The sequence below is a fragment of the Scyliorhinus torazame genome, chromosome 10 (genome assembly GCF_047496885.1).
Source record: "Scyliorhinus torazame isolate Kashiwa2021f chromosome 10, sScyTor2.1, whole genome shotgun sequence".
NCBI lineage: Eukaryota > Metazoa > Chordata > Chondrichthyes > Carcharhiniformes > Scyliorhinidae > Scyliorhinus > Scyliorhinus torazame.
In genome coordinates this window covers 230,151,199-230,177,825 of record NC_092716.1, presented here as the reverse complement: position 1 = coordinate 230,177,825, position 26,627 = coordinate 230,151,199, and the positions used below count along the sequence as shown (strand labels likewise).

General features: G+C 46.8%; 1 protein-coding gene across 3 annotated transcripts in view; it reads right to left on the bottom strand.

Moving 5' to 3' along the window:
- Positions 1-26,627, bottom strand: part of chka (choline kinase alpha) — a 78,595-nt gene that overhangs the window by 25,176 nt on the left and 26,792 nt on the right. For 2 of the 3 annotated variants that reach the window (XM_072466541.1, XM_072466542.1), the window contains one exon: positions 25,094-25,150. The exons of the other annotated variant lie outside the window; for it this stretch is intronic. In XM_072466541.1, coding sequence (XP_072322642.1) covers positions 25,094-25,150 — 57 coding nt within the window. The remainder of the gene's footprint in view (positions 1-25,093; positions 25,151-26,627) is intronic. 3 annotated transcript variants of the gene reach the window in all.

Here is a 26,627-nt window from a genome sequence, read left to right as displayed (position 1 = left end):
AAGGGAGGGTCACAGGGAATGCTGAGGGGTGGCTCTCAGCATTCCTTCCCCCCCACCAATCCGTCCCGATGTCAGGACCCTCGATCTGGCACTGAGTGCTTTCGAACAGGGCCCCTCCGCTGGGAACCCACAACCACACATGCAAGGGTTTGGTGGCCGTACTAACTGCATGGTGAGCCTCCTGCTAGCGATTAGCAGTGGCGGTGGGATAAGGACCTCAATTAGGAACGGGTTGGGAAAGCCGTCCATAGGCCTTTCTACCAAGGACATAATTGGGGCGCAGACAGAAAGGTGGTGGGATCCCCTCTCACCAACCTCCCACCCCTTTAAATAACACGCAGCTACCAAATTCGCCATGGGGGAGGGTATATGATTCTGCCAAAACGTGCACAACTGATCAGCCACACAGGAACTCTTACATGAATTTCTCAATAGTTTGCTTTGAAGGCTCAAACATCAAACACATGGATGACACAAACTGCCTTCATCGTTGACTGGAATCCTCCTTGTAACACATGTAAATATGTCAGAAAAATTGGACGCCAATGTAAGTCAATGAAAGTTGAATCATATTTGACATTCATCCAGGTCAGTAAGTAATCATTAATTAATGAAAACAAAAGTCTCCATTATATAATTGACATTTTTTCACAAGGTCTCCAACAAATAAAAGGATTAAAGCTGAGTGAAATTCCAAGACATAAAAAGACTTTGCAAAATTAATACAAAGTAGGCTCAACGGAAAACAGACTGTACTAATGAATAATAGCTACTGAAACTGGCAATTTATGATAAGCAGAATCTCGCAGAGATTAGAGTATCTCGACTATTTTCACTTATGGCCATAACAGAATAAAACCGTAGAAATCTTACAGTGGAGAAGGAGGCCATTCGGCCCATTGAGTCTGAACCAACCCTCTGATGGAGCACTCGACCTGGGCCCATTCCCCCTCTGGAGCATCTGGAGAAAAAACTTACACAGACACGAGGAGAACGAGCAAACTCCACAGTCACCCAGGGCCGGAATTGAACCCGAGTCCCTGACGCTGTGAGGCAGCAGTTCTAACCACTGTGCCACCCCTTGAATGTTAAAAGTTTCAGGCAACATTACATGGGGCGAGATCTAGTGCCCCCATTCGCCACGGGTCACATTATGGCTGCTAAATCTCACCAGAGGGCCAAAATGGGATTTGCGCCAGCAAGTTCTCAATTTGAGATCTCCCCCATCCCCCAACCAGTGTGCAAACCCAATTTCCATGAATTTGAAGACATTTTAATGAAATCAAACGGCTTCACACCATAACGTTCGCCCAAGACATATCCTCCCACCCCCAGTGGTGTAACGTCACGCTGGCATGAATCACTGCTTGTTTTCAAAAGCGAAAACCAGCCGTGATGACCACGCTGGGGTGCCTGGTGATTGAGGGAACCAAGCTGGGCATTGCCCCCTGGCAGTGCCCCTTGTATTCCTTTGGTAGGTACGTTACTTTTCTTCAACATACCACCTTGGCTTAGCACAGAGTAAGATAGGTTTGTACAAAAGGCATTTTCTTCTTACTAGGAGTAATCTGTCTTTGTAATGACACTGTTACATCAATGCAAAAACATTTGTTCCTCATCACTCAAATTCATAAGCACTATTCACGAGATACATTTAAATGAAAGCAACATGTGCCTTTATCCAACGCAAGCTCTATATACATCATTAAAATTTCTGGTTATGGCATCAGTATGTTTATTGCAGCTCCAATCACAAATTGAAACGCTTTCAAACAAATATTTTTAAAAACAGGATAAACACCTGCTGCCAAAATGTAACAAATGTGCATGCATTGACACACCATTGCACATTGAACCTTTGAATAATTTTCCAACCGGTCAACCTGACATTTGGCACTGGTTTGAGGTAAAGGATATTCCACAAATAAGGATGTTACAGAAAGTGACCTATAGCTTTTTGTCATGTTTCTTTTCTCAATAAGATAGCTTCGGACAAGAGATTAAAATACCGATCAGTGTTGATTCCTTCATTCGAGGGGAAAGCATTCACAATAGTCAGTTCTGGCTGTTCTCCCACGCTCACGGATGTGCACCTCTCAGTAGTAAAGAAAGACTCCCATTTACATGCCGCATTTCATGACTACCAGACATCTCAAATAAGTTTAAGTCGTCACTGTCGCAGGAGACATTGCAGCTAATCGTGTTTAGCAAAACTCCCACAAACAGAATGTGATAAAACTGATTTTGAGATATAGATGGGGGGGGGGGGGGGAAGAAATAAATATCGTCCAGGACACAGGGGGCAACTCTGCAGGCAGTTGGGGCCTCCGTTTAGTGTTTAATTAGAAAGACGGCACTAACCAGTACAGCATTGCCTCGGTGCTGTATGGGGTGTCGGGCTTGATACCTGTTACTCAAGCCCTGGAGCGGGACTTGAATTCAGAATCTTTTATGTTTAGAGGCAAGTGTGCTACCAATCGAGCCACACTTGACACTAGGCAAGGTAATTTAATTTAAACGTATCAAATGGACTTTCTGTATTCCCCTGAGTGTGCAGGGGGTGAGTGCCGTGTCAACATGCGAGAAGAAAATAAAAGAGTCCGGCAGTTCTTAAAGGGTGGCTGGCCTGATTGTGTGGAGCCTGACTGACTAGACATAAATGACGGATGTGTGAAAAGCCCCTTCACTGAAGAAAGTCTAGGTAGGCTAACGGGTACGAAGCAGAAACTGTTGTCCGTTTTTATGGCTGAGGTGGCACTCTCCCACCCAATTCAATGTCGAGCCAGCATGACAAGAGGTGGGGCGCGATGCAAATTGCAGTGTCCATGTCTACCAGTTGTGGGGAAAAAGCAAGAAATCAATTCTCCAGTCTGCCGAAAGTACCAAGCTGTGTTTTTTCAGAATTATTCCCATTCATAAAGAAAGTAATGCTTTCACTGTGCATGGGGTGAGCATCCACCATGGTACATCAACAGCATAGCCTACAAATCACTGACCCGGCCTCTCATGTTACCCGTAGATGAGCAGCACGGTAGCAGTGGTTAGCACGGTTGCTTCACCGTGCCAAGGACCCGGTCTCGATTCCCGGTTTGGGTTACTGTCTGTGTGGAGTCTGCACGTTCTCCCAGTGTCTGTGTGGGTTTCCTCCGGGCGCTCCGGTTTCCTCCCACAAGTCCCGAAAGACGTGCTTGTTAGGTGAATTGGACATTCTGATTTCTCCCTCAGTGTACCCAAACTGGCGCCGTAGTGTGCCGACTAGGGGATTTTCACAATAACTTAATTGCAGTGTTAATGTAAGTCTACTTGTGACACTAACAAAGATTATCTCTAGAGTTATCAAGTCTGTTCAAGTGTGGATTCCAAGATAAAAGTCATTCTTTGTCTTATCTAACCATTGCATATTTTGCCAAAAGGTGCCTGTCGGCCTCTCAAACTACTTTCACAATCTGTTATTATTCTTCAAAACCTTTGCTAGACCAGCAATGGAGGTGCAGCTCTTGTCATTCTTAATGCTAAAAGCATTTTTGTCTGGGTTTTCAACAAGGCTGCTCAAAATGATCACCCCAGTGGCAGATATAACGACTGGCAATGGCTTCACCCACCAAATTATTGGATGGAGGCCCACGGCGGGAGTGGGCGAAGGCTTTGACGGCTACATGTGCAAATGAAATCCCTGTACCCTGGGGAAGGCAGACACTTGGTTAGAAGGTCGGGCACCCACCCTGTAAGACCATGTCCTCCCTTCCACAGGGCAACAAAGGCATTCTCTCCGACAAACAATATTGTTCATCGCACGATGCAAAAGTCAAAGTCTGACTAACTAACTGCTAATCGCTGTAAGGTTCCAGTGCAATAGAAGTTCAATCCTGTAACAACTTTCACCGTGACATGCAGGGCTAGCCACGTGTTGGATCCAGTCTGCCAAAAAAGATAGCAAAGGCGTGACCACACTTCTTGTGATGCTGACATGCTAGTGTCTGGATGCCAATTGCAATTAGGCATAGCCTAATTTTTGTTACTTACCTCTTCCTTTTCTACATCCGTGATAGCCTTTGGCAGGTGGAATGGAATGGCAACCCTGAATACAGTGGTCGGAGCCGAGGTTGACAGCTCGTGGCAGCAACAATGCTGAGGCTGGAGGTTTGTTCAAAGGGAGCCTTGTGTTACAAAAACTCAGCAGCAAACAGCTGAAATAACTGCTGTCGAAGTACTAATTCAGAAATATCTTGGTGGCAGGCAGGCAGGAGAAAAACCGATTAGCCTATAAAATTGGCTGGCTTCACGCGAACAGTATGGAAATCACCATGCACCCATTTCAAACAAACGAGCATGTACATAGGAGGTTAGGAAATTCTAGTTCTTATATTCAAGAAGCTCCCGTTAAAATTTAATAGAGCATATTTTCCTGTTCCGGCTTCTGAAACACCTGGGCCAGAATTTCCTGGCCCCTCCCGCCGACAAGACCATCTCGTCCCGTGTCTCGCCGTATCTGCCACAGGGAAGCCAGTGAGTCCACAACCTATATGGAACCAGTCCAATCTTCTATTCATCTGAAATGAATGGATGGGGAATTGTCTGCCTGCCTTGTGGGTATGTGATCCTCCTCACCCGATTTTTCTCGATGCTCTGTACCTGGATGATTCAATGTACCCAAGTTGGGAACACAAAAGATCTGCACCAAATTTTATTTTTAATTCACTGAGTTTAATAATATATAATCAAAGGGTGAGATCTTCTGGTCCCTCTGTCACGCATTTCCTGACGGCGTGGGGGTGGATACAACGGGAAATCCCATTGCCAGCTGCAGGGTCGGAAGATTCCACCTCCGGCCAATGGCAAGCCAGCGAGGAACACGTGGCGGGAGGCCAGAGAATCTTGCCCACGTCTCATCTAACCTCAAACTCGGAGTGGTAATTAATTTTTATGCATCAGTGTCTTCCAACGTTAGCAAGATTCAACTTGACAGAACATCACTAAAAGGTGCTGCAGGGAGTGGAAGTCACAAATGGCATGCCAATGTGCCATTCTCATCATTATAGTTTCAAACATGAGACACATACTAATGTATCTAGGGACAGAGCACTAAATATACTCTTACTGCAGGGGATGAGTGGAGCAATACCACGGCACAATCCGCCTTCTGAAAACCTAACCCAAATCGCTTGCTAACAGAATCTTTTGTGCATGTATTGGCATCACATAAAACAATTCATAAAAGGTTAAGACAGGGAATTTTATATTATTGACAGCTGCTGAAGGGCTCTGCACAAGTCAACAAAACGTCAATTCTTTCCAATAATTTAGTTTCTCACTGCCAGTTTTCCCCTTTGATCTATTTAGCTGCGCCTGCTTTTCACACAAGTCTAGTCACACACAGTGTTTTTCCACTGCGGTTTACTGAAGCAGGCTAAATGAGATTCTGTGCAAACATCATTGACTCCCCAGGGTGACACAGGCTATTGATGAAAATGGGACCTGAAAATGGGAACTGCTATCCTGAAGCACTTGAACTGACAAATTCTTAATTTAAATGTTCCAGGTTTTACCCCAGCCATAACACGGTAGGACACAATCTTACAGTAACAGCATGTAGTCTGGATGCATTCCAGAGATGTATCCGTACACTGAATTCCAACATCTGTTGCCAAGGTTTGAATATGGCCTTGTCGAGAAATACAATAAAAACACTGTTAGCATGTTGGGTCTGATGTAAAGAAATCTTACCCGTTTTAAAAAACATCTCAGCCAGCTTTAGTGCAGAAGGAGTGCAAGTGACCCAGTTTTCTAACTACCAGTTAAAACCAGCCACAGCAATTTAGACCTCTTTAGAGTACTTTTCATTAAAAAAAATTGTTTTTTTAAAGTAATACATGGCGTAACAATTTTTGATGATCGTTGTCTCGAGAAACTGAGTGCAGATCTTTTGCAAATTCTTCCACTCAAACATCATTCTCTGTGGAGGCTGTTTAGGGCAGGGACCGCATTGATGAGTAAAATATGCAGATTTTACATTTGAGGAGTTTTTGCGCAGCCATGGTAAATTTTTGACCTCAACATATTCTACAAAAACAAAATTAAAATGTAAGCAATTGACATGTGAACAAACTATAAGCTTCAAATTGAGTCTAACAATTATAACCCTTCTATGTTATCACAATGTTTGTTTTAGAGACTAGGCTAACAGCAAAACAATACTCAAAATAAAAACAGGGCACCATGGACTTTGGACTGCAATGCGGTAGAAAGTGGACTCCCAATCCAGTCAACAAAATAATGCAATAAATCTCTGCGGTAAGGAACCAGGTGCTCCTCAACATCTCATATGAATTGTGCACTTCGGTTGTTCCAAATAAAACATCACAAAAGCAAGACAGTTGTCTCAAGTATTTGTCAATCTGACCAAAAAAAACACCCTAAAAATATCCTAGCAGAGTTAATATTTCTTAATCTAATTTACTCCCTGTTGCAAAGAAGCTACAAGTACACATCCCGCTTCAAACAAAAAAAAGAGATGCCTATTCAGACTGAGTTCCATAAACTACAAAGTGATCACATAAGAGGTTCGTTGATAACCCAAGATAAAATTCTCCACAGAGCAGGATTTTAAACATGGGTGAGCTCTTAATTGGCATGGTCACACGTCCAATGGGAAAGTTCTAAAAACTGGAGAGCCAGAGACCTTCCAGCTTCAGAGAAGCACCCGGCTGCAGTACAAGGTAACTGGGAGAGCACTTCAACAAGGTGCCCTCCCAGCCGCTTCTTAAAAAAAATTAAAAAATCATGAAAAGCAGCCAGGCAACATACATGCATTCATGGATGGGTGTGCATGCATGAGGGAGGTGGCCTTCTTCGGCTGTACCCTCACCAAAGCAGACAAGCAAGGCCTGGAAGCCTGCCAGAAGTGCTGGTACCGCAGCCTGCCACTGGGTGCCCACCTTCAGGTAGTTAATCTGCACCCCCCTTCTCTTTCTCCCCCCCACCCCCCCGCATTGGCAAACTGGAGGTCTCTCTTCTCTTCTTCCATCCCTGCTCAACAAGGACTGAACAAGATTAGTCTCCTGCCCACCTCATGCCCTTTCTGGGCCTCAAACCTCAGGTCAGCCCAATTGGCTGACATCAGAAGCAGCAAGCTGGTTGGCCTTATCATTTTCAGGCTCTATCCACCTCCATTTCTGATGTCAGCGGGAGGGCCTGAAAATTCAGCCCAACATTTCACTCAAGCAGTTTATACAGTATTACCAAGGCACATACTATTAACATAACAATTACACTTTCCTTTGAAGATCTTCCCTAAAGTTCGACACTATTTACATCTGCTTTCTTTTTACTTCTCCCACTGCACACCAAACCTCTTCACTCAACACCGCCACACACAATATGGCAACCTTTCCATGCCTGCAATCGCAAGTCTGATCGAATTTTTTCACAGTAACTTCATTGAAGCCTACTTGTGACAATAAGCGATTATTATTTCCACTCTCCGTAACAGATGTGATTCTTTTGTTTGTTTATGTTAACGTATTTTGATTTATGTTTTTTTCTAAAGTTCTTGAATTTAGCACAATAGTGGCGCTTCTACAAAAGATCCTGTGCGTAATGCTTCAATATTATGGAATAACCATTGGCCCAGAATTTCACACCTGCTTTTATCGGGACTCAGGCGGGCTGAAGAAAAAGGCGGCGAAACCCATGCAGATGCAAAGTCCTGCCCCCATTTTTGGCTATGCAAATTATCTGGGTGGGAAAACAGGTGTAGGAGTTCAGAGGGAAGATGGCAGAGCCATTGCTTGTAGTAGAAAAAGATTTCAGACCCCATTTTAATTGAGTTCAGTGCTGCAGTGAAAGACTTCAGAAACACCTCCCTAAGGTGTCGCGAATGCTGTTGGGGAGCAGACCGAGGTTGGTGAAACTTTATACAAAGTTATTTGAACTATTGATAAGTTTGTTCAAACCACCTGGACATCGAAATGCTGACTTTAGTCGGGAGGGAATAGTGCTGGGTCACCTCAGGAGCTGCAACATTACCTGGCAGCAACGTGGGCATGAGGCACTCCTGCCTGGCTGTCATAGAAACTGTCTCTCTCTGAAGGAGACCTCCAATGCATGTTAGGCACAGCTACCTAGATGTGGCAGAGCACCAGTCGCCAGTGTAGAAAGCGAAGAACATCTAGGCAGATAGTCAGAGACATCTATGGAATCAGGCAAGAAGAATGGACACCTTGAATCAACAGGCAATTGTAGCAGTCAAGATTACGATAGCCCCAAATCCTTTTGCAGCTGGTTTATTCCAGGTCCCTGTCGCCAATCTATGTCGCACTTCACAAGCAGCAGTCTGCTGCAGAACCAGTTACAGATGCCCTGTTTGCATAGTGGCAGCACACAGCACCTGTCCCACGAGCGTGGACTCCAGGCAACAGATAACTTCCCCAGGAAGCATGGGGTAATTGATTGCACACGTGACCATCAGGGCCCCCACCAACATATGAGCAATTTATAAATCAGAAGGCATTCCATTTTATTTATGTGCAGGTGGTATCTGACAAGATATTCCTGCAGGTGCTCGTTTGATTTTCAGGCAGATGTCACAACGTCCTAATCTTGCAGAAGTTGGCATCAGGGGCTGGCCTTATACTGGGTCTGCAATACACTTTGCCTGCACCTGGAACCTTCAGAATCTGCGGGTCAGTCTCAGGAAAAAAACCTCCTCCATATCATGGGAATACAGGCAGCACGGTGGTTAGCACTGCTGCCTCACGGCACCGAGGACCCAGGGTCGATCCCAGCCCCAGGTCACTGTCCATGTGGAGTTTGCACAGTTGCGACGTGTCTGCATGGGTCCTAACCCCACAACCCAAAAGATTGCCCCTTATTTGGAAATATTGGGTACTCAAGTTTTTTTTTTTTAAATCATGGAAATAGGGTGAGTAGGTAAATCCACAATGGAAATGGAATTTTGGGCATGGGAAATTCCTGACTCAGGAATGAAAATTGGATCTATGGTGTGAAGTATTTCAATTTTAGTAAAGCTTAATAGATCAGGTCAAACTTGCAACCCTAGTAAACAAGTGGAAAGGACATGAACAGTGCCAGGAATCCTCATATTTTCCATTCAGGATTTCATAAATCGGCTTACAGCACTGAACATTCAAATTAATTCACAACCATCTTGCTCAGTCCATGTTCCTGTAAGACTGGGGTTTTTCTTTCTTTCTCCCCCTCCCCCCCCTCACCCAGCCTCAGAATAAGGGGCAGGGCATTTAAGGCAAGTGTTGGAACTAGAAATGCTTTTGTGACAATTCAATTTGCTTGTAAACTGCTCATTTTCTATATTTTAAAGACACTTTGTTCATACTTTTGTAAATTGAACAGAAATAGAGTAGGTCTTGAATAGTAATAATAATCTTTATTATTGTCACAAGTAGGCTTACATTAACACTGCAATTATGTTACTGAGAAAAGCCCCTGGTGAGAGGCTCAAGTGTTGAACTTCAAAGGGACTTGGGTCTCCTTGTTCATGAGTGGCGAGCCCGTGGAATTTGCTACCAGAGAGCAGTTGAGGCCAAAACACTGTTTTCAAGGCGTTCTAGATATAGCCCTTGGGGCTAAGTGCGTCAAAAGACATTGGGGGGGGGGGGGGGGGGGGGAAGAGAAGCGGGAACAGGTTATAGAGTTGGATGATCAGCCATTATGGATGGCGCAACAGGCTCAAAGGGCCAAATGGCCTACTACAGCTCCTATTTTCTGTAAATCACTGAAAGCTAATACACAGGTACAGCAAGGAATTAAGGCGGCAAGTGGTACAGTGACCTTTATTACAAGACGTTAGGAGTCTGGGGACAAAGATGTCTTACTGCAATTATATAGAGCCTTAGTGAGACTGCACGTTAATAATCTTTATTAGTGTCACAAGTAGGCTTACATTAACACTGCAATGAGGTTACTGTGAAAATCCCCTAGTCGCCACACTCCAGCACCTGTTCGGGTACACAGAGGGAGAATTCAGAATGTCCAATTCACCTAACAAGCACGTCTTTCGGGACTTGTGGGAGGAAACTGGAGCACCCGGAGGAAACCCATGCAGACACGGGGAGAACGTGCGGACTCCACACAGACAGTGGCCCAAGCCGGGAATCGAACCCGGGGCCCTGGCGCTGAGAACCAACAGTGCTAGCCACTGTGCTACCATGCTGCCCATAAAGACCTGAAGTCTTGTGTGCAGTTCTGGTTTGCTTACCTAGCGAAAGATATACTTGCCCTGGAGGGAGTGCAACAAAGTTTCTTCCCAGGATGGTGGGATTGTCTCACAAGGAAAGATTAAATCGACTGGGCCTTTGTTCCTTGGAGTTTAGACGAATGAGAGATGACATTTCCCGAGGCTGGGATTCTAAAACCAGGGACACAGTGGACGGAATTTTCCCAAAATTGCACGTGTTGGGATGGGAGAGAAAAGCGGCACAAAACTCATTGGCTCCACAGATGCCTTTTTCCGCCTGATTAAGCAGCAGTCTATGCAAATTCCAAGTGCTAGCGAGGATTACACAGCCAGCTTTTGGGGGGGGGGGGGGGGGTGCGCTTAAACACACCAGGATTCAGAGATCGGGGTACTCTCAAAGTTAATTAAGGCCCCCCCTCTCAGACAAGGGGAGCACCCATCAACCCTCACACGCAGACGGGCAACTCTTTCCACCACTCAAAGATCAGGGCACTCTCTGAGCACACCTCCTTCAGTCTTATCCCCCTCCCCCAACCAATGTATGAACAATGTGCTCCCCCACCCACTGCCAGGGTGTCAAAACATTGCCCCACCATGTCCCTCACCACCCAGGACCTATACTGACCTCTGGACCCCTGGCATGGTCAACACGATTGGTTTTAGTTTTTGAAAATCAGTCGTGATTCGCACCAGCCAGGTGGGCAGGAGGATAAGGCATGGGCTGACGTTACAGCACCAAGGCCAGTAAGTATGTGTTAATGGGTTTTAAAATCATGGAAATCAGGTTCACGCCTTATCTGGGTGGCCACAACAGGATTTGTGCCTGCAGCAAATGGGACCACTAAATTCCACCCAGCCTCAGAATAAGGGGCAGGGCATTTAAGAATGAGATGAGGAATTTCTTCACTCAGAGGGTGGTGAATCATTGGAATTCTCTACTCCAGAGAGCTGGCATTTAGTGCGTTCAAGACCGAGATCGATAGATTTCTACATATTAAAAACATAAAGTTTTACATCAAGTGCAAGAAAATGTTGAAGTAGAAAGTCAGCCATGATCTCGTTGAATGTGGAGCGAGGGCTGAATGACCTACTCCGGCTCCTATTTCTTATGTTTTAACTTTAAAACAATTCCATTCTCCTACCTTCTTCTCTGCCACGGTTCTGATTGCACAAACTTCCACTGAAACATCGGAATTGAAATACGCCGTGTTGCCGACGAAAGGGACAGAAAGGCACTCAACATAACTGGTCCTTAACTACTGGCACGTTAATGTTTAAAAAAAAACTCCCAAGGGCAGAATTTCATGGCCCCATTGTGGCAGGGCAGGGCCATAAAAGTCCATCGACTTTGGCAGCACCAGGAGATCGTGCTAGCAGGCAGGTTGGTAAAATTCCATTCTAGGAATCTAAATATTTGGGATTCTAAAATATACTCTGGGAATACAGTCCAGGATGGACATTCCATCAACAACAAATGAACTGCTTACATTTTGTTAAAACAGAAAGGCCCAGATCTTCCAGTCTCCAGCTCATAATTGGAATTGCCCGGAGGTTTGAAAGTCCGATGGTAATTCCCCTGCTCCCCAGGTCCTTCCAAAAAAAGTCTCCAACTCCGACAGTCAGAGACTTTGGACGGTTCTGACTTTCTTACACAGGAAGTGTTGAACAGAAACATTCCAGGCCAATTAACTACTGTTCCCCTAAACATTCAGCGACTCCCCTCTCTACCCCTGACCATTCCTCGAAACCCCCTCTTGAAAACCAGCCCCCGATCAGAGTTCCCCCAGCTAACATGATCTTACTAGTCCACACCACCCAACTCTCCCCGACTGCCCAAATTCCCTGACCCGATGTGATTAGCGACCCCGACAAGACCGAGCTGACAACCCCTCCTAACCTGACTACCTCTGATCCACCTAACCTAGCTGCCACCCTATCCACTCACCTCATCTACCATTTATACACCTACATATCCCCCCATGTATTAACACTGAAAAGCTGTTTAAGTGTCCCAGAACACTTACTTGAATACAGCAGCTAGTGCCATCAAAAGAGGACTTGGCTCGTTTTCCCTTGATGATCCAGTGTTATGAAGAAGCAGCTGGGTTGAAAGTACGCTCCGCACTTCTGAAGAAGCAGAGATCGGAGGACCAGAGCAGAAATGCAGAACTCCGGAGTAGGACAGCAAAGTAGGCGCAGCGTGACAATCTTCCTCGGAGATACAGGCCGAATTAGCCACCTTCCCTAAATAGTTTTATTACTTTCTATATTGTAGTTCGAAATTATTTTGCCTTGATGGCCCAGTGAGTAAAGTAACAGCAAGCATTAACAGCAAAAAAAAGTGTAGAGCCAGTAGACTCCAGAATCAAAATCTGATCTTGGTTGATTTAACAGATCTCAGCTGGGATGGGTTGTTGGGTTTGGGAAAGTGGGAAAGAAGTCAATCCTTATCAACACCTCAATTACCCGGAAAGTTCATGGTTGGGGGGGGGGGAACTCTGGTCTGCCAGCCAAGCAGCCCCGCAGGCAGCGGGATTTTCCGTTCCCACAGCCGACCAATGAGGTTCCCCATTGTGCCCACCCCACACCGTCGGGAAACCCTCGGGTGTGGGTGTGCTACTGGCGGATCCCACCTACAGAGAATTCTGCTGCATACGTGCTGATATTGGATGAGGGCAGGTTTGGATTTTGCTGCAATGCCTGTCCCCTATAGTTGAATAACTCATACATGAAAAATACAATTTGGCTTATAATCCCTGTGGAAGTCGATAACCGCAGGAAATGAGAAGAAAAACTGGAATTTAGATATCTATACAAGGTATGATAATGTGCACATCATATAATGGCTATGTTTGAGACTTCGCTCAGTGGTGGTCCTCTTGGCTGAAGTCAGACGGTCATGAGTTCAAGCCCACTTCAGGACTGAAGCCATTTTTCCATGCTGACACTGGCAAGAATTCACCCATCGTTCAAACCAAATGGCAAATTTAGACCCCATCTAAAAGATCCCGTGGCACAATTTGAAAAAGTGAATTGGCCAGACAATATTCACTTAATGCAGGGGAAACACAGTGGCTAGCACTGCTTCCATACAGCAACAGGGACCCAGGTTTGTTTCCGGCCTTGGGTGACTGTGTGGAGTTTGCACCTTCTCCCAGTGTCTACGTGGGTTAACTCCCATGTGGCAGGGCAGGTGAGGTGGGGTTGCGGGGGACAGGGGAGTGGGCCTGGGTAGGGTGCTCTTTCGGACGGTCTGTGCAAACTTGATGGGATTCTACTGATATAGCAATTGCATAGTTGCCAACTGCTGGCACGAAGATGGGCCATAAAGTAATCAGTACATGGAGAGTAACAGATGCCAAATAGAGACCAATATTGCTCATCCTAGATGTTTTGCAAATGTCAATATAAATCTAGCGGTAACGATTACTAGTCAGAAAGGAACAATATAGAAATTAATATAGTGTGTACTGATAAAAGTATTAACCATAATTGTGTCTGTTAGAATTACTGGCCCTATTTCCATAAGTTCTTTGCATACCAAACATGCTGGTAATGAATTCATCACATTTGTGATTCATTAACTTCAGTGGATCATGCCACGCACCATGATGGCAGATAGTGATTTAATTCCTCAGTCACAAAGATCAGAGAACAAATGTCAACAATTTGTGGAAACAAGTTGTTACTGATGTGCAAATAAAATAATGGATGAATCTCAGATAAATGGATACTCAAGATTTGTATCGCCCGACCTTCAAAGATTGCACAACTTCATTAATTTTTTTAAAAATAAGAGCCACAAAATCTGGCTTCATGGCTTCAGCGCAACAGGTGCCGTTTTGGTTCCAAATGCCGTCTGATGTACATGCACACAATTCTGCCACAGCAAGTGGAGATCTCTCTCTGTTGGAGCAGGGAGCATCTCCCAGCTTGCTGTCCAGTGTTGCACAAGAGAGGTGACTGACATTATGCCAGTGAGCTCCTGCTGCTTCCAGTGTATGACATCTTGTCCTGAAAGAGAGAGGGAAGTGTGTCCATGAGCGAGTCCTTTAAGGAGGTGCAGACCGGTTTTAAGCGGTGCAGGCAAGCTTTAAGTGGTGGTAGCCTAGCATGAACCTGTATCTCAGCAGGGGCATGCAGCCATGCAACAGCAGTCAGCAATGGGCTGCATGCAGAAATCATTTAAAGGAGCAAGCAGCACAAAGTTTGCATGCTGCCTGTATTTGAAGAAATTGGCATAGATTAATCCCAACTCTTATTTGCCATACCTATTTATGGGTGGGTGGCGGGGGTGGTGGTTAAGGAGCAACTTAAAGGAGTCAGAGGTGGAGCCAGTTATGAAGGGAATTCCAGAGCTTGGGGCTGAGACAGCTGAAGGCACAGCAGCCATTGATGGGTGAAGGAAGTGGGAAAATGGAAAGAGGCCAGTATTGGTGCAAATAGGATTTCTCCAGAGGATTGGAGGAGTTGACAGGATCTAGCGAAACATCACGATCTGGATCTCGCCCTCTCATGGCAGATCCAGATATACAAATCTAAACGAGCAATTAGGCTCTTGCATGCCGTGCCCAATTCTCCCGAGGCCCAGGATTGGACGCCCATGTGGATGATCTTGCCATGGCGCCGTTTAGCACTGGTCCACACAAACATGCATAATGGCACCCTGGGGGCAGGCGGCACGGTCTCCCAGGCCATAGGCAGCCCCCCGGTGGTCTGACTCTGGGCAGGGTGGTACGCTGGTACTCCTGCCACCTGGTCACCTTGGTACTGCCACCCAGGCAGTGCCACCTAAGCACTGCCAGGCTGACTGGGGCACTTCCAGGGTATCAGTGTCAGGATGCCCATGCTAAGGATTGGGCCCAGGGGTGCCCTGCCCTTACAAAGTGGGGCGGGGGCTCAAGGACCCCCCAACAGTACATTGGGGATCCGGAGGCCACCGTGGAGATCGGCAGTGCAGAAAATGAAGTAAGTGTCTCTCAGCAGGGTGCTCCTTGCCAAGGCCAGAAAAAAAAATGTCCCGTTTAATAGTGGGGCTGCTTAGGCACCGAGAAACACCCCGTTAAATGTGCCTAGAATGGGTCTCTTTTTTGGGGCCTTAAACTGTTCCCAATCCTCCGACAGAAGGCAAGAAATCTGCCATTTTCAATAGATTGGATGAACTTGAGCATTTGCTTCTGATGGTGCAAGAGTTCATCGCAAATCACAGCAGCTAATTTTAATCTAACATGTAGCATAACCATTACAAGGCTTCAACTGCCTAATCACAATACGCTTTAAAATGGACAAGTGTCAAAATAAAACTTCCACAGGAAGTTTGACTCCAGACCTTCGCAGGAAACTCTTCTGCCAGATGTGTTATCTTTTTTAAAAATAAATAATCACAGCAAAAACAAAACTTATGCAATAATCACAGCAAAAACAAAACTTATGCATATTTGATGTTCATATTTCCGAATAGTACACCTGATAGAACATTGTGTATAGCTGTAGCTAAAAAGGTCAGAATTACATGTCTCATTGCACTCCCATTGTAATCATTTCCGTTCCTATTTCATGCACAAGACCACAGGGTTTCACTTTTTTTGCAGAAAAGCAAACTTAATTGTCTCGTAGTGCTAATAAAAATCCTGAAATCCAATCAAGTGTTGCAATTTAATTTATTCAATGAACTTGAAACAGTGACCTTGGTCACAAACCTTTATTCAGGGATATCAGAGTTACACATTGCTTTGTGGCTTGTCAGCTTTTTAGGATACCAGATTAGCTGTTTAGAAACTGTTCGTCAGCTTTTCTCTGACTTCTGTAGGTCGGCAATAAAAAAAAACTGCTCTAACTGGAAACGTGTGGGGGGAAAAAAAACCAAGTAGCAGCGGCATGCTCAGCCTTATTCAGAGCAAAAGATTTTCTTTCAGCTAGATACAAAAGCAATTACAATTTTCTGATTTGCAGGTTTCAACATTTCTAATAACATAGAAGCAACAAGATGATGATTCAGTAACAGATGTGCAAGGAATAGAGTAATAAAAATGAGATGACCATGAAGCAGAACAACTATTTAAGATCAACCATCTTAAAATGTGCCTCAGGTAATAAAGCAGAGCCATCTTAATTGTGCCAAACATGATTCTGTGCTGTAACCGTTACAGCTACATTGAATGGTTAAGTTGGAATCAATGTGCCAGCCTGCAGATTATGCTACTATTGTCAGGAGAGATAGAGGACTAAGCACAGTTCCTGCATTTAGAGTTATTGATGACCTCAGCAGATAGTGTCACCGTGACAACGGCTTAGCTTGTTCGACACTGTAACCACCACAATATTAACACTGCCTCTTCCCTTTCACAACCCAGTTGAAATATCTACAATTTTTGATGATGGCTCTCTGGAAGTGACTTTTTAAATCTCATCTCCAATGTGGTCAGCCTTTAGTATTACCAAAATAGATTAACTGGTCTCTGCGCCATTATTGTGTGTGGATCCCTGATGTGCACAAATTGTTTGGCATGTTTGCTTACCTGACGATGGCTATACTTATGGGTTGGGTTCTCCACTGGCAGGATTCTCCGTTGCGCCGGCAGCGCACCCACGCCCAGGGATTTCCCGACAGCGTGGAACTGCCCACAATGGGAAACCCCATTGACCGATTGGTGGGAGGGAGAATACCACCGCTGGCAGGGGCGCACCACACCAGAAAACTGGTGTGGCGGGACGGAGAATCCTGCCCAATAACTTTTGGCTGGGAAGTCCTGTGGGACAGGCTGAGATTGCAAAATGCATTACTTAAATGTTTTCTTTTTGTTTTCAGGCATAGTAATTTCCTCCGACTGTAAAAGGTGGCGGATCAATATTGAAGTTTAATGACTGCTAGAAAATTTATAGCTTTCTTACAAAATAGAAAGAAACATGCTCATTGCCATCTCTAAAAAATTCAAGCTGGACCAAGACTCTTCTCCATCCTCCCCCAGGCCTCTCTCCCCCTCCCCCCCATGACAATGGCGATCATCGGGTCTCCCCCCCCCCCCCTAAAAATGGGGAGGGGCGACTCGTTAAAATTAACATTTATTTAAATATATTACAATTAGGTTCTCACACTTTGATGGCGGCAACATCATTATATCATCGGTGAAGGACATGGAGAAAATCGGGAAGCACGATCTTTCCAGCGGGAGTTTCCCGATTCTTGGGGGATTTTGTGCCCGCATGCTCATCTCACTGAAGGCTAATATGGGCACAAAATCTCCCCCTTTGACATTTGTCACATCTCAAATTTGCTGTGGGGTTAGACTAGAAAATTGGATCATATGAAAGCTGGGGGGTTGGGAGATACGCCACTGCTCATTAATTGGGGGCGGGGGAGGGGTGGGGGAGGAGAGAAGGGGAGATAAATCTGAAACAGCTTTCAGTTTACGGGCATACGGCAAGAGCAGAAATTAATGCGAAACGTTCTGATCACACAAGCTTTTGGTGCTGAGTAAAGGAACATTTATTTCAAGTATTTAGTCTCCACATCATGCAACCCCAGGTAAAGCGTTGCATAGGTTAGACTCCCACTGCTCTAGCTCAACAAAAGCCTCAAAATTTGAATCTATATCAGTTTCACATTTCTGACAGCAGTCAAAGAGGTGGTCAACTTAATGAAAATTAGGTGTCATTTTATGCTTTATATCAATGTCCACTCAGAACTGGACTGAGGCAGTCCAACTCATTTTACATAAACTCCTTACAATCAGACAGATGAAATTATCATCCTAATTTCACTACTTTTAAAACATGCAAGCTATAATTGGATATCAATGGACTATAACAACAATTTGCATTTATACAGCACCTCCATAAATGTTCAAAGGCACTTCACTGGAGTATTATCAAACAAAACGCGACATCAAGTCACAGAGAAACATCAGGCTGGATGACCAAAAGCTTGGTCAAAGCGGCAGTTGTGAAGGCATGTCTTAAAAAGGAGCAGAGAGTTAGGGAGGCAGGAAGAGAATTCCAGAGTTTGTGTCCTTGGCCGATAAAGGCATGGCTGCCAATGGAGGAGCAATTAAAATTGGGGATGCACAAGTGGTCATAATTGGAAGAGCTCAAATGCAAGCTTTATAGGGCTCCATGTGGTTAGGGATAGGGTGGCGAGAGGTCATTTGAAAGGATGAGTGTTTTAAAATTAAGGCATTGCTCAACCAGGAGCCAATACAAATTAGTGAACAAAGGAGTGATGGGTCTACTGAACTTGGCACGAGTTAAGAGTATGGATAAAAGGGATTTCCGGTTGCGGCGATGCGGAGCTAAGCCGCACATTTCGGCGGCTCCCGCTAGAACGGACTTTTGTGCTCTCCAGATGAGCCCCAACGGAAATTTTTCGACAACTTCCCGTGTGGGAAGGTGAGAGCAGGGTCTCCCTTCCATAGTATATGGAGTGGACCAGAAGTGGAGCGGTAAAAAAGCGGCTTTGGAGCAGCGAAAGAAACGAGGGAGAAAAAACAAGATGGCGGAGATCGAGCAGCATGGGGGCCGGAGGAGCAGGAGTTTCTCAGGCGCTGTGTGGAGGAGCTTAAGAAAGAGGTGCTGGCGCCACTGCTGATGGCGATCGAGGGGCTGAAGGAGATCCAGAAGGCCCAAGGGGTAGAGATCCGAGAGGTGCGGGAAAAAGCCACCGAGAACGAGGATGAGATCTTGGGCCTGTCGGTGAAGATGGAGGCGCACGAGGCGCTGCACAAGAGGTGGGCGGAAAGATTAGAGGACCTGGAGAACAGGTCGAGGAGAAAGAACCTTCGGATTCTGGGTCTCCCTGAAGGGGTGGAGGGGGCCGATGCCGGGGCGTATGTGAGCACGATGCTCCATTCGCTGATGGGTGCGGAGGCCTCTCCGAGTCCCCTGGAGCTAGATGGGGCTCATCGGGTCCTGGCGAGGAGACCCAAGGCCAACAAGCCGCCAAGGGCGGTAGTGGTGAGGTTTCATCGTTTCATGGATAGAGAGTGTGTCCTGAGATGGGCCAAGAGGAGCAGAGCAGTAGATGGGAGAATGCGGTGATCCGAATCTACCAGGACTGGAGCGCGGAGGTGGCAAAGAAGAGAGCTTGGTTTAATCGGGCCAAGGCGGTGCTGCATAGGATGGGGGTGAGATTTGGAATGCTGCAGCCAGCGCGACTGTGGGTCACATTTCAGGATCGACACCACTACTTTGAAAAGCCTGAAGAGGCTTGGACCTTTATTCATACTGAAAAATTGGACTCAAACTGAGGGTCTGTGGTTATGGGGGGGGGGGGGGGGGGAAATGTCAGTTGTATACAGGGTTTTAACTATGTATAAGGAATGTTCCACGGGTGGGGCGATGGATGGGGATGGGGGAAGAGATTTGATGGGGAGACTGTGGGGAATGTGGGCGTCGGTGCTGGAGGGAGAGGAGGCCCGGGGATGGGGGAATTGGGATAAGGCCGCAACAGGAGCTGCGCCAGAGGGGGCGGGGCTGGCTCAGGAAAGCGCAGGCTTTTTCCCACGTTAGGGAGGGGCGGAGGGGGGAATGGAGGAGCGCACACCGATTGCTGAGGAGGAGATGGGGGATTCCCACACCGGGGGGCGGGGGTCAACGGGAAGGCGGGGGAAGCCGGGGTCAGCAGGTGTCAGCTGACTTACGGGAGTGTTATGGGGGAGCAAAAGAGCTAGATATGGATCTAGCGGGGAGGGGGGGGGGGGAAATAGGGTTGCTGCTGCATTGGCCGAGGGGGAACCGAAAACAGAAGAGGTAGTCGGGGCGGGGGTTCCCCGTCTGGGGGACTGGAGGGGGCGGGAGGCGCGGGCACGGGACTGGCCTAAAACAGGAGATGGCTAGTCGGTCGGGGGGGGGGGGGGGGGGGGGGGGGGGGTGGGGCAAAGCCCCCCAATCCGGCTGATAACGTGGAATGTGAAGGGCCTGAATGGGCCGGTTAAGAGGGCCCAAGTGTCCGCGCACTTAAAGGGACTGAAGGCAGACGTGCTTCAGGAGACACATTTGAAGGTGGCAGACCAGGTCAGGTTAAGAAAGGGATGGGTAGGCTGGATGCGAAGAAGAGGGGTGGCAATACTGGTGGGGAAGCGGGTGTCGTTTGAGGCCAAGAACATAGTAGTGGACAATGGAGGTCGATACGTGATGGTGAGTGGTAGGCTGCAGGGGGCGTGGGTGGTATTGGTAAACGTATACGCCCCGAACTGGGACAATGCTGGATTTATGAAGCGTATGTTGGGGCGCATTCCGGACCTGGAGGTAGGAAGCTTGATAATGGGGGGGGGGGGGGGGGGGGGGTTTAAACACGGTGTTGGACCCAGCATTAGATCGTTCCAGATCTAGGACCGGGAAGAGGCAGGCTGCGGCAAAGGTGCTTAGGGGGTAGGAATTCGACCTGTTGACCAAAGGGAAGGCAGAGGCACAGTGGAGGAAAGCACAATGGGCGACGTATATGAGTATGGGGAGAAGGCGAGCCGGATGCTGGCACATCAGCTCCGTAAGAGGATGGCAGCGAGGGAGATAGGTGGAGTCAAGGATGGCAAAGGAACTATGCTGGGAAGTGTGGTGAAAGTAAATGAGGCATTTAAGGCCTTCTATGAGGAGCTGTACAGATCTCAGCCCCCAGCGGGGGAAGAGGAGATGCGATGATTTTTGGACCAGCTGAGGTTCCCGAGGGTGGAGGAGCAGGGGGTGGCTGGCTTGGGGGCACTAATTGGGTTGGAGGAGCTGATTAAAGGACTGGGGAGCATGTAGGCAGGGAATGCCCCGGGACCAGATGGGTTCCCGGTTGAGTTCTACAGGAAGTACGTAGACCTGTTAGCCCCGTTGCTGGGGAGGACTTTCAATGAGGCAAGGGAGGGGGGGACCCTGCCCCCGACAATGTCTGAGGCGATGATCTCTTTGATCCTGAAGCGGGTTAAGGACCCACTGCAATGTGGGTCGTATAGGCTGATTTCGCTCCTTAACGTGGATGCTAAGTTGCTGGCAAAATTGCTGGCTACGAGGATTGAGGACTGTGTCCCGGGGGTGATTCACGAGGACCAGACAGGATTTGTAAAGGGCAGGCAGCTAAACACCAATGTGCGGAGGCTCCTAAACGTGATAATGATGCCATCGGTGGAGGGAGAGGCAGAGATAGTGGCAGCTATGGACGCGGAGAAGGCCTTTGACCGAGTAGAGTGGGAGAATCTCTGGGAAGTGTTGCGGAGGTTTGGGTTTGGGGAGGGGTTTATCAGTTGGGTTAAGCTCCTATATAGAGCCCCGGTGGCGAGTGTGGTTACGAATCAGCGAAGGTCGGAGTATTTTCGGCTGTATCGAGGGACGAGGCAGGGGTGCACCCTGTCCCCCCTGTTGTTTGCATTAGCAATTGAACCTTTGGCCATGGCATTAAGGGAGTCCAGGAAATGGAGGGGGGTGGTCCGAGGGGGAGAGGAGCATCGAGTGTCGCTGTATGCAGATGACCTGTTGTTGTATGTGGCAGATCCAGTGGAGGGGATGGTGGAGGTCATGCAGATCCTAAGGGAGTTTGGGGACTTCTCGGGCTATAAGCTCAATGTAGGGAAAAGTGAGCTCTTCGTGGTGCATCCAGGGATCAGGGAAGAGGGATAGACGACCTACCGTTGAGGAGGGCGGAAGGGAGCTTTCGGTACTTGGGGATCCAAATAGCTAGGAGTTGGGGGGCCCTGCACAGGCTCAATTTGACGCGGCTGGTGGACCAGATGGAGGAGGACTTCAAACGATGGGACATGGTGCCATTCTTGCTAGCGGGCAGAGTACAGTCGATTAAAATGATGGTCCTCCCGAGGTTTCTTTGTGTTGCAGTGCCTTCCAATTATGATCACCAAGGCCTTTTTTAAGAGGGTAGGCAGGAGCATTATGAGTTTTGTATGGGCAAACAAGACCCCGAGGGTAAGGAGGGGGTTTCAGGACGCAGTAGCGATAGAGGGCTGGCATTGCCGAATCTGGGTGGCTACTATTGGGCAGCCAACGTGGCGATAATCCGTAAGTGGGTGATGGAGGGAGGGGGCGGCATGGAAGAGGTTGGAGATGGCGTCCTGCAAAGGAACGAGCCTGGGGGCGCTGGTGACGGCACCGCTGCTGCTCTCACCGACAAGGTACACCACGAGTCCGGTGGTGGCGGCAACGCTAAAGATCTGGGGGCAGTGGAGACGACACAAGGGTGCGATGGGAGCCTCGGTGTGGTCACCGATCAGAGATAACCATCGGTTTGTCCCAGGAAGGATGGACGGGGGGTTTCAGAGCTGGCATCGGGCAGGGATTAGAAGAATGGGGGACCTGTTCATCGATGGGACATTTGTGAGCCTAGGGGCGCTGGAGGAGAAGTTTGGGCTACCCCCGGGAAACGCTTTCAGGTACATGCAAGTGAGGGCGTTTGTGAGGCGGCAGGCGAGGGAATTCCCGTTGCTTCTGGCACAGGGGATTCAGGACAGGGTGATTTCGGGGGTATGGGTCGGAGAGGGCAAGGTGTCGTCGATATATCAGGAGATGAAAGAAGAGGAGGCGGCTTTGGTAGAGGAGCTGAAGGACAAATGGGAGGATGAGTTGGGGGAGGAGATTGAAGAGGGTCTGTGGGCTGATGCTCTAAGTAGGGTTAATTCCTCTTCCTCGTGTGCCAGGCTTAGCCTGATACAGTTTAAGGTTATTCACAGAGCGCATATGACAGGGGCGAGGCCGAGTAGGTTCTTTGGGGTGGAGGACAGATGTGGGAGGGGCTCTGGAACTCCGGCGAATCACGCCCATATGTCCTGGTCGTGCCTGGCACTGGATGGGTTCTGGAGGGGTGTTGCGAGGACTATGTCTAAGGTGGTGAAAGTCCAGGTCAAGCCAAGTTGGGGGCTAGCACTATTTGGAGTGGTGGACGAGCCAGGAGTGCAGGAGGCGAAAGAGGCCGGTATGCTGGCCTTTGCGTCCCTGGTAGCCCGGCGGAGGATCGTGCTATTGTGGAAAGACGCAAAGCTCCCCAGTGTGGAAGCCTGGATAAACGACATGGCAGGGTTCATCAAGCTGGAGAGGATAAAGTTAGCCTTGAGAGGGTCTGCGCAGGGGTTCTCGGGCAGTGGCAACCGTTCCTTGGGGGGGGGGGGGGGAGATAAGGGTGGGCGGGGAAAGGGTTTTTTCCTAGGGGCACTTGAAAAAGGAAAAACATAAACATATGGGAAAGTCAATATGTGCAGGAGGAACCCATTATACAAGTTCTGTATTATGTTGGATTGATATGTTTATGTCTTGCTCTGTTACTTTTTTCTTTCTTTTTGTTACGGGGGGCGGGGGCGTTGAATGGTTGAAAATGTGTGTTGAAAAATTCGGAGTAAACAGATTTTTAAAAAAAAGAGTATGGATAAAAGGAATCTGACCAGGAGTGCAACAAAATAGTTGAATCTAGCGGTAATAAAGGCAAGGATGCAGGTTTCAGCAGTTGTTCTGAGCTGAGGTAAGGGCAGTCAGGCAATGTTATGGAGATGGATGTAGGTGAACTTAGTGAGGTATGGGGAGGTGGTGGCGTAGTGGTATTGTCCCTGGACTAATAAATCAGAGACTCAAGAGTAAATCTCTGGGGATCCAGGTTCAAATCCCACCACCGCAGATGGTAGAATTTGAATCCAATAAAAATCTGGAAATGAAAGTCTGATGATGACCATGAAACCATTGTTGATTGTCGTAAAAACCCATCTGGTTCACTAATGTCCTTTTGGGAAGGAAATCTGCCATCCTTAGCTGGTCTGGCCTGCATGTGACTCCAGACCCACAGAAATATGACTGACTCTTAATTGCCCCCTCAAGGGCAAATAGGGATGGGCAATAAATGCTGGCACAGCCTGCAATCCCCACGTCCCATGAATGAATTAAAAGAAAATATGTGGTAGGATGTTCAACTCAGTGCCAATAGGAGAAGAGTCTGGTTCAGCCTCAGATACTGGCCATAGAGAGGGATGGAGTCAGTGGATAGAGAACAAAGTCGGTGGTGGAATCCATAGTCAATGACTTATGTTTTTCTACTATTGAACAGGGAAGGCATTTCTGCTCATCCTGCATCAGATAAGCAGTCTGACAATTCTGATCCAGTGGAGCAGTCAAGTGAGGTGACAATGAAGTACAGTTGGGAGCCATCATAAAATGTGTGGAATCAGTTGTGTTTTCGGATAATGTTGCAGAAGGCAGCATGCAGAAGAGAAATAGGAGGGGTCAAGGATAGATCCTTGGAGACATCAGAGGTCACAGTGTGAACAGCAATTGAAAGTTTTGTAGGTGATTCTCTGGATAACTGGGTAGATGTGAGTGGGACCAGGCAGGTGGAGGATTGAGAAGTGATGTTGGAGGAGAAATGGAGTGGAGAACACATCAACAATTGAAGATCAGTTGAGTAGGACTTGAGTAGGACAGGAGGAACAGTTTACCATGGTCATGATCACTTAGGATATCATATGTGACTTTGATAAGAGCCAATTTGTGATTTTGACATGGGTGGAAACCCAAGCAGAAAGATTCAAAGTTAAACACAGGAAAGACTGGGATTTGGTGGGCGTGTTCAAAGACTTGAGGAAAGAGGTTGCAGACGGGGCAGCAGTTTATAAAGAGGGATGTGTCAAATGTTAATTATTTGAAGAGAGGTGGGTTGATGGCAGGCTTGAAGGGTAAAAGGACAATACCCGAGGCGTGAGAACCGTTAACATCAGTTAAAATGGGATCAAGAAAGGAAGTTGGGTGGTCAACAATTTATTGGGAATAGGATCGAGTGAGCAGGAAGTGGGTATAATGAGGTGGCAAAGACAGCTGAAATGTACCTGTCCAAGATTTGGTGAAAAAGGAACCCCCCCCACCCCCCCATATAAAGATTTATTAATTTCTGAAGATAATGTAAAATTAAGACAAACTTACCCGAATAGCAAATGTTTCCTGGTTAGTCTGTTTGGACTCCCCTTTATTACAGGTCATCTATCAACAAGAGAGAAAGCAACTCATTTTTAAAATAAAAAAGTGTAAATTAAGCCTACATTCCACTTATATTCGCTGTCTCACTCCCCCCTCCACCCAATCCTCACCCCACCCACAAAAACCCATTAATATAGCTGCTAAAACCTGATCTGAGATTCAACATCTAAAATATTAACACTAGAGCACAAATACAATGCTGGGCCATTAGACGCAAGTTACTTTACTACAAATTTTGTAAAAAGTAGTGCCATCTGGGTTTAAGCTGGATCCTTTGGAGAAAGAAGTACATCAACATCTTACTGTCAGACTACTTGTCTTATACTCCTAGAATTTTATGGTATATTTGGCAAAAATTGAATATTTGGCAAAAATATTATGACAAGCACAGAATGCGAGGGAGAGAAATACACACACACACCTCAAAGGCAGACCTATTCTAGAAGTTACAGGTTTATAAATTCCTGAATTTGAAACGATAGAATAAACCAGACAGCCATAAAAAGTGTGTTCCAGAAAGATAGACAAACAAACTACCTACAGAGAGATAGATGAACGAGTGGGTGGTAAAGACTGGAACTTAACAGGGCAAGTATACAAAAGAGATACACGTAATTATAGGCAGGGAATCACACATAGTAACATTTATATGTTTGGATTACAATCACTTTGAGGAGGGGGGGGGGGGGGGGGGGTGGGGAAAGAGGAGAGAAAGAGGAGGAAAGAGACTTATTTTTAAATAACCATGAGGTTTGTGAAATGGTGAATGAAACAATTTGGCCCAGATTTTAAATAGCAGAAATTGCTACCACCCTCAAATACGGCATTTCCTATTTTTGTGGGGACAGGTCTGGAGTTGGGCTGAGGTTTACACGTGTTTTATGGAGGCCGCATGGCATATAAATCATCATCTCCTATACCAAAATGGGATTTTGGTAAGCTGGAGTGCAAAACCTGGTGTGTGCAGATTAGACCAGCCAAGAACCGATGTGAACTTGGTGGATTTGTTTTGATAGCCAGGGAGGTACAGTGCACCTTTGGATACAGTCCTGTCAGTACTTGGAGAGGAAAGGGGCCCTTAGCAAGGGGAAAGGCAATCTTTGGAACTGTTAGAAGTAAACAAGATTTTGCATAAACTCATTGGAATGGTCAAAACTGTCAAAGAATTGTCAAACTGTCAAAGAAATAAGAAAACTCATTGGAACTGTCAAAGCTGTGAAGGGATTCAACTCTGCTGGGCTTTAAATTTTTACAGAAGTGTGTCATTAAAAAAGTATCAGTCCTGGTTATTCCCAAGAGTGGTGGGCCTGCTGTATAATCCAGCCCACTTCCTGGAACAAATAAATGAACTGCAGGCTGCCATTTTTAAAGATCGGGTTTACAGAGCCAGGTATTTTCCAAACTCTGCATTCCCAATCCAGGAACAAAAAAAACTGAATCTCTCTATTTCAAGTAGTAAGGACTTTTCAAATATCTTTAA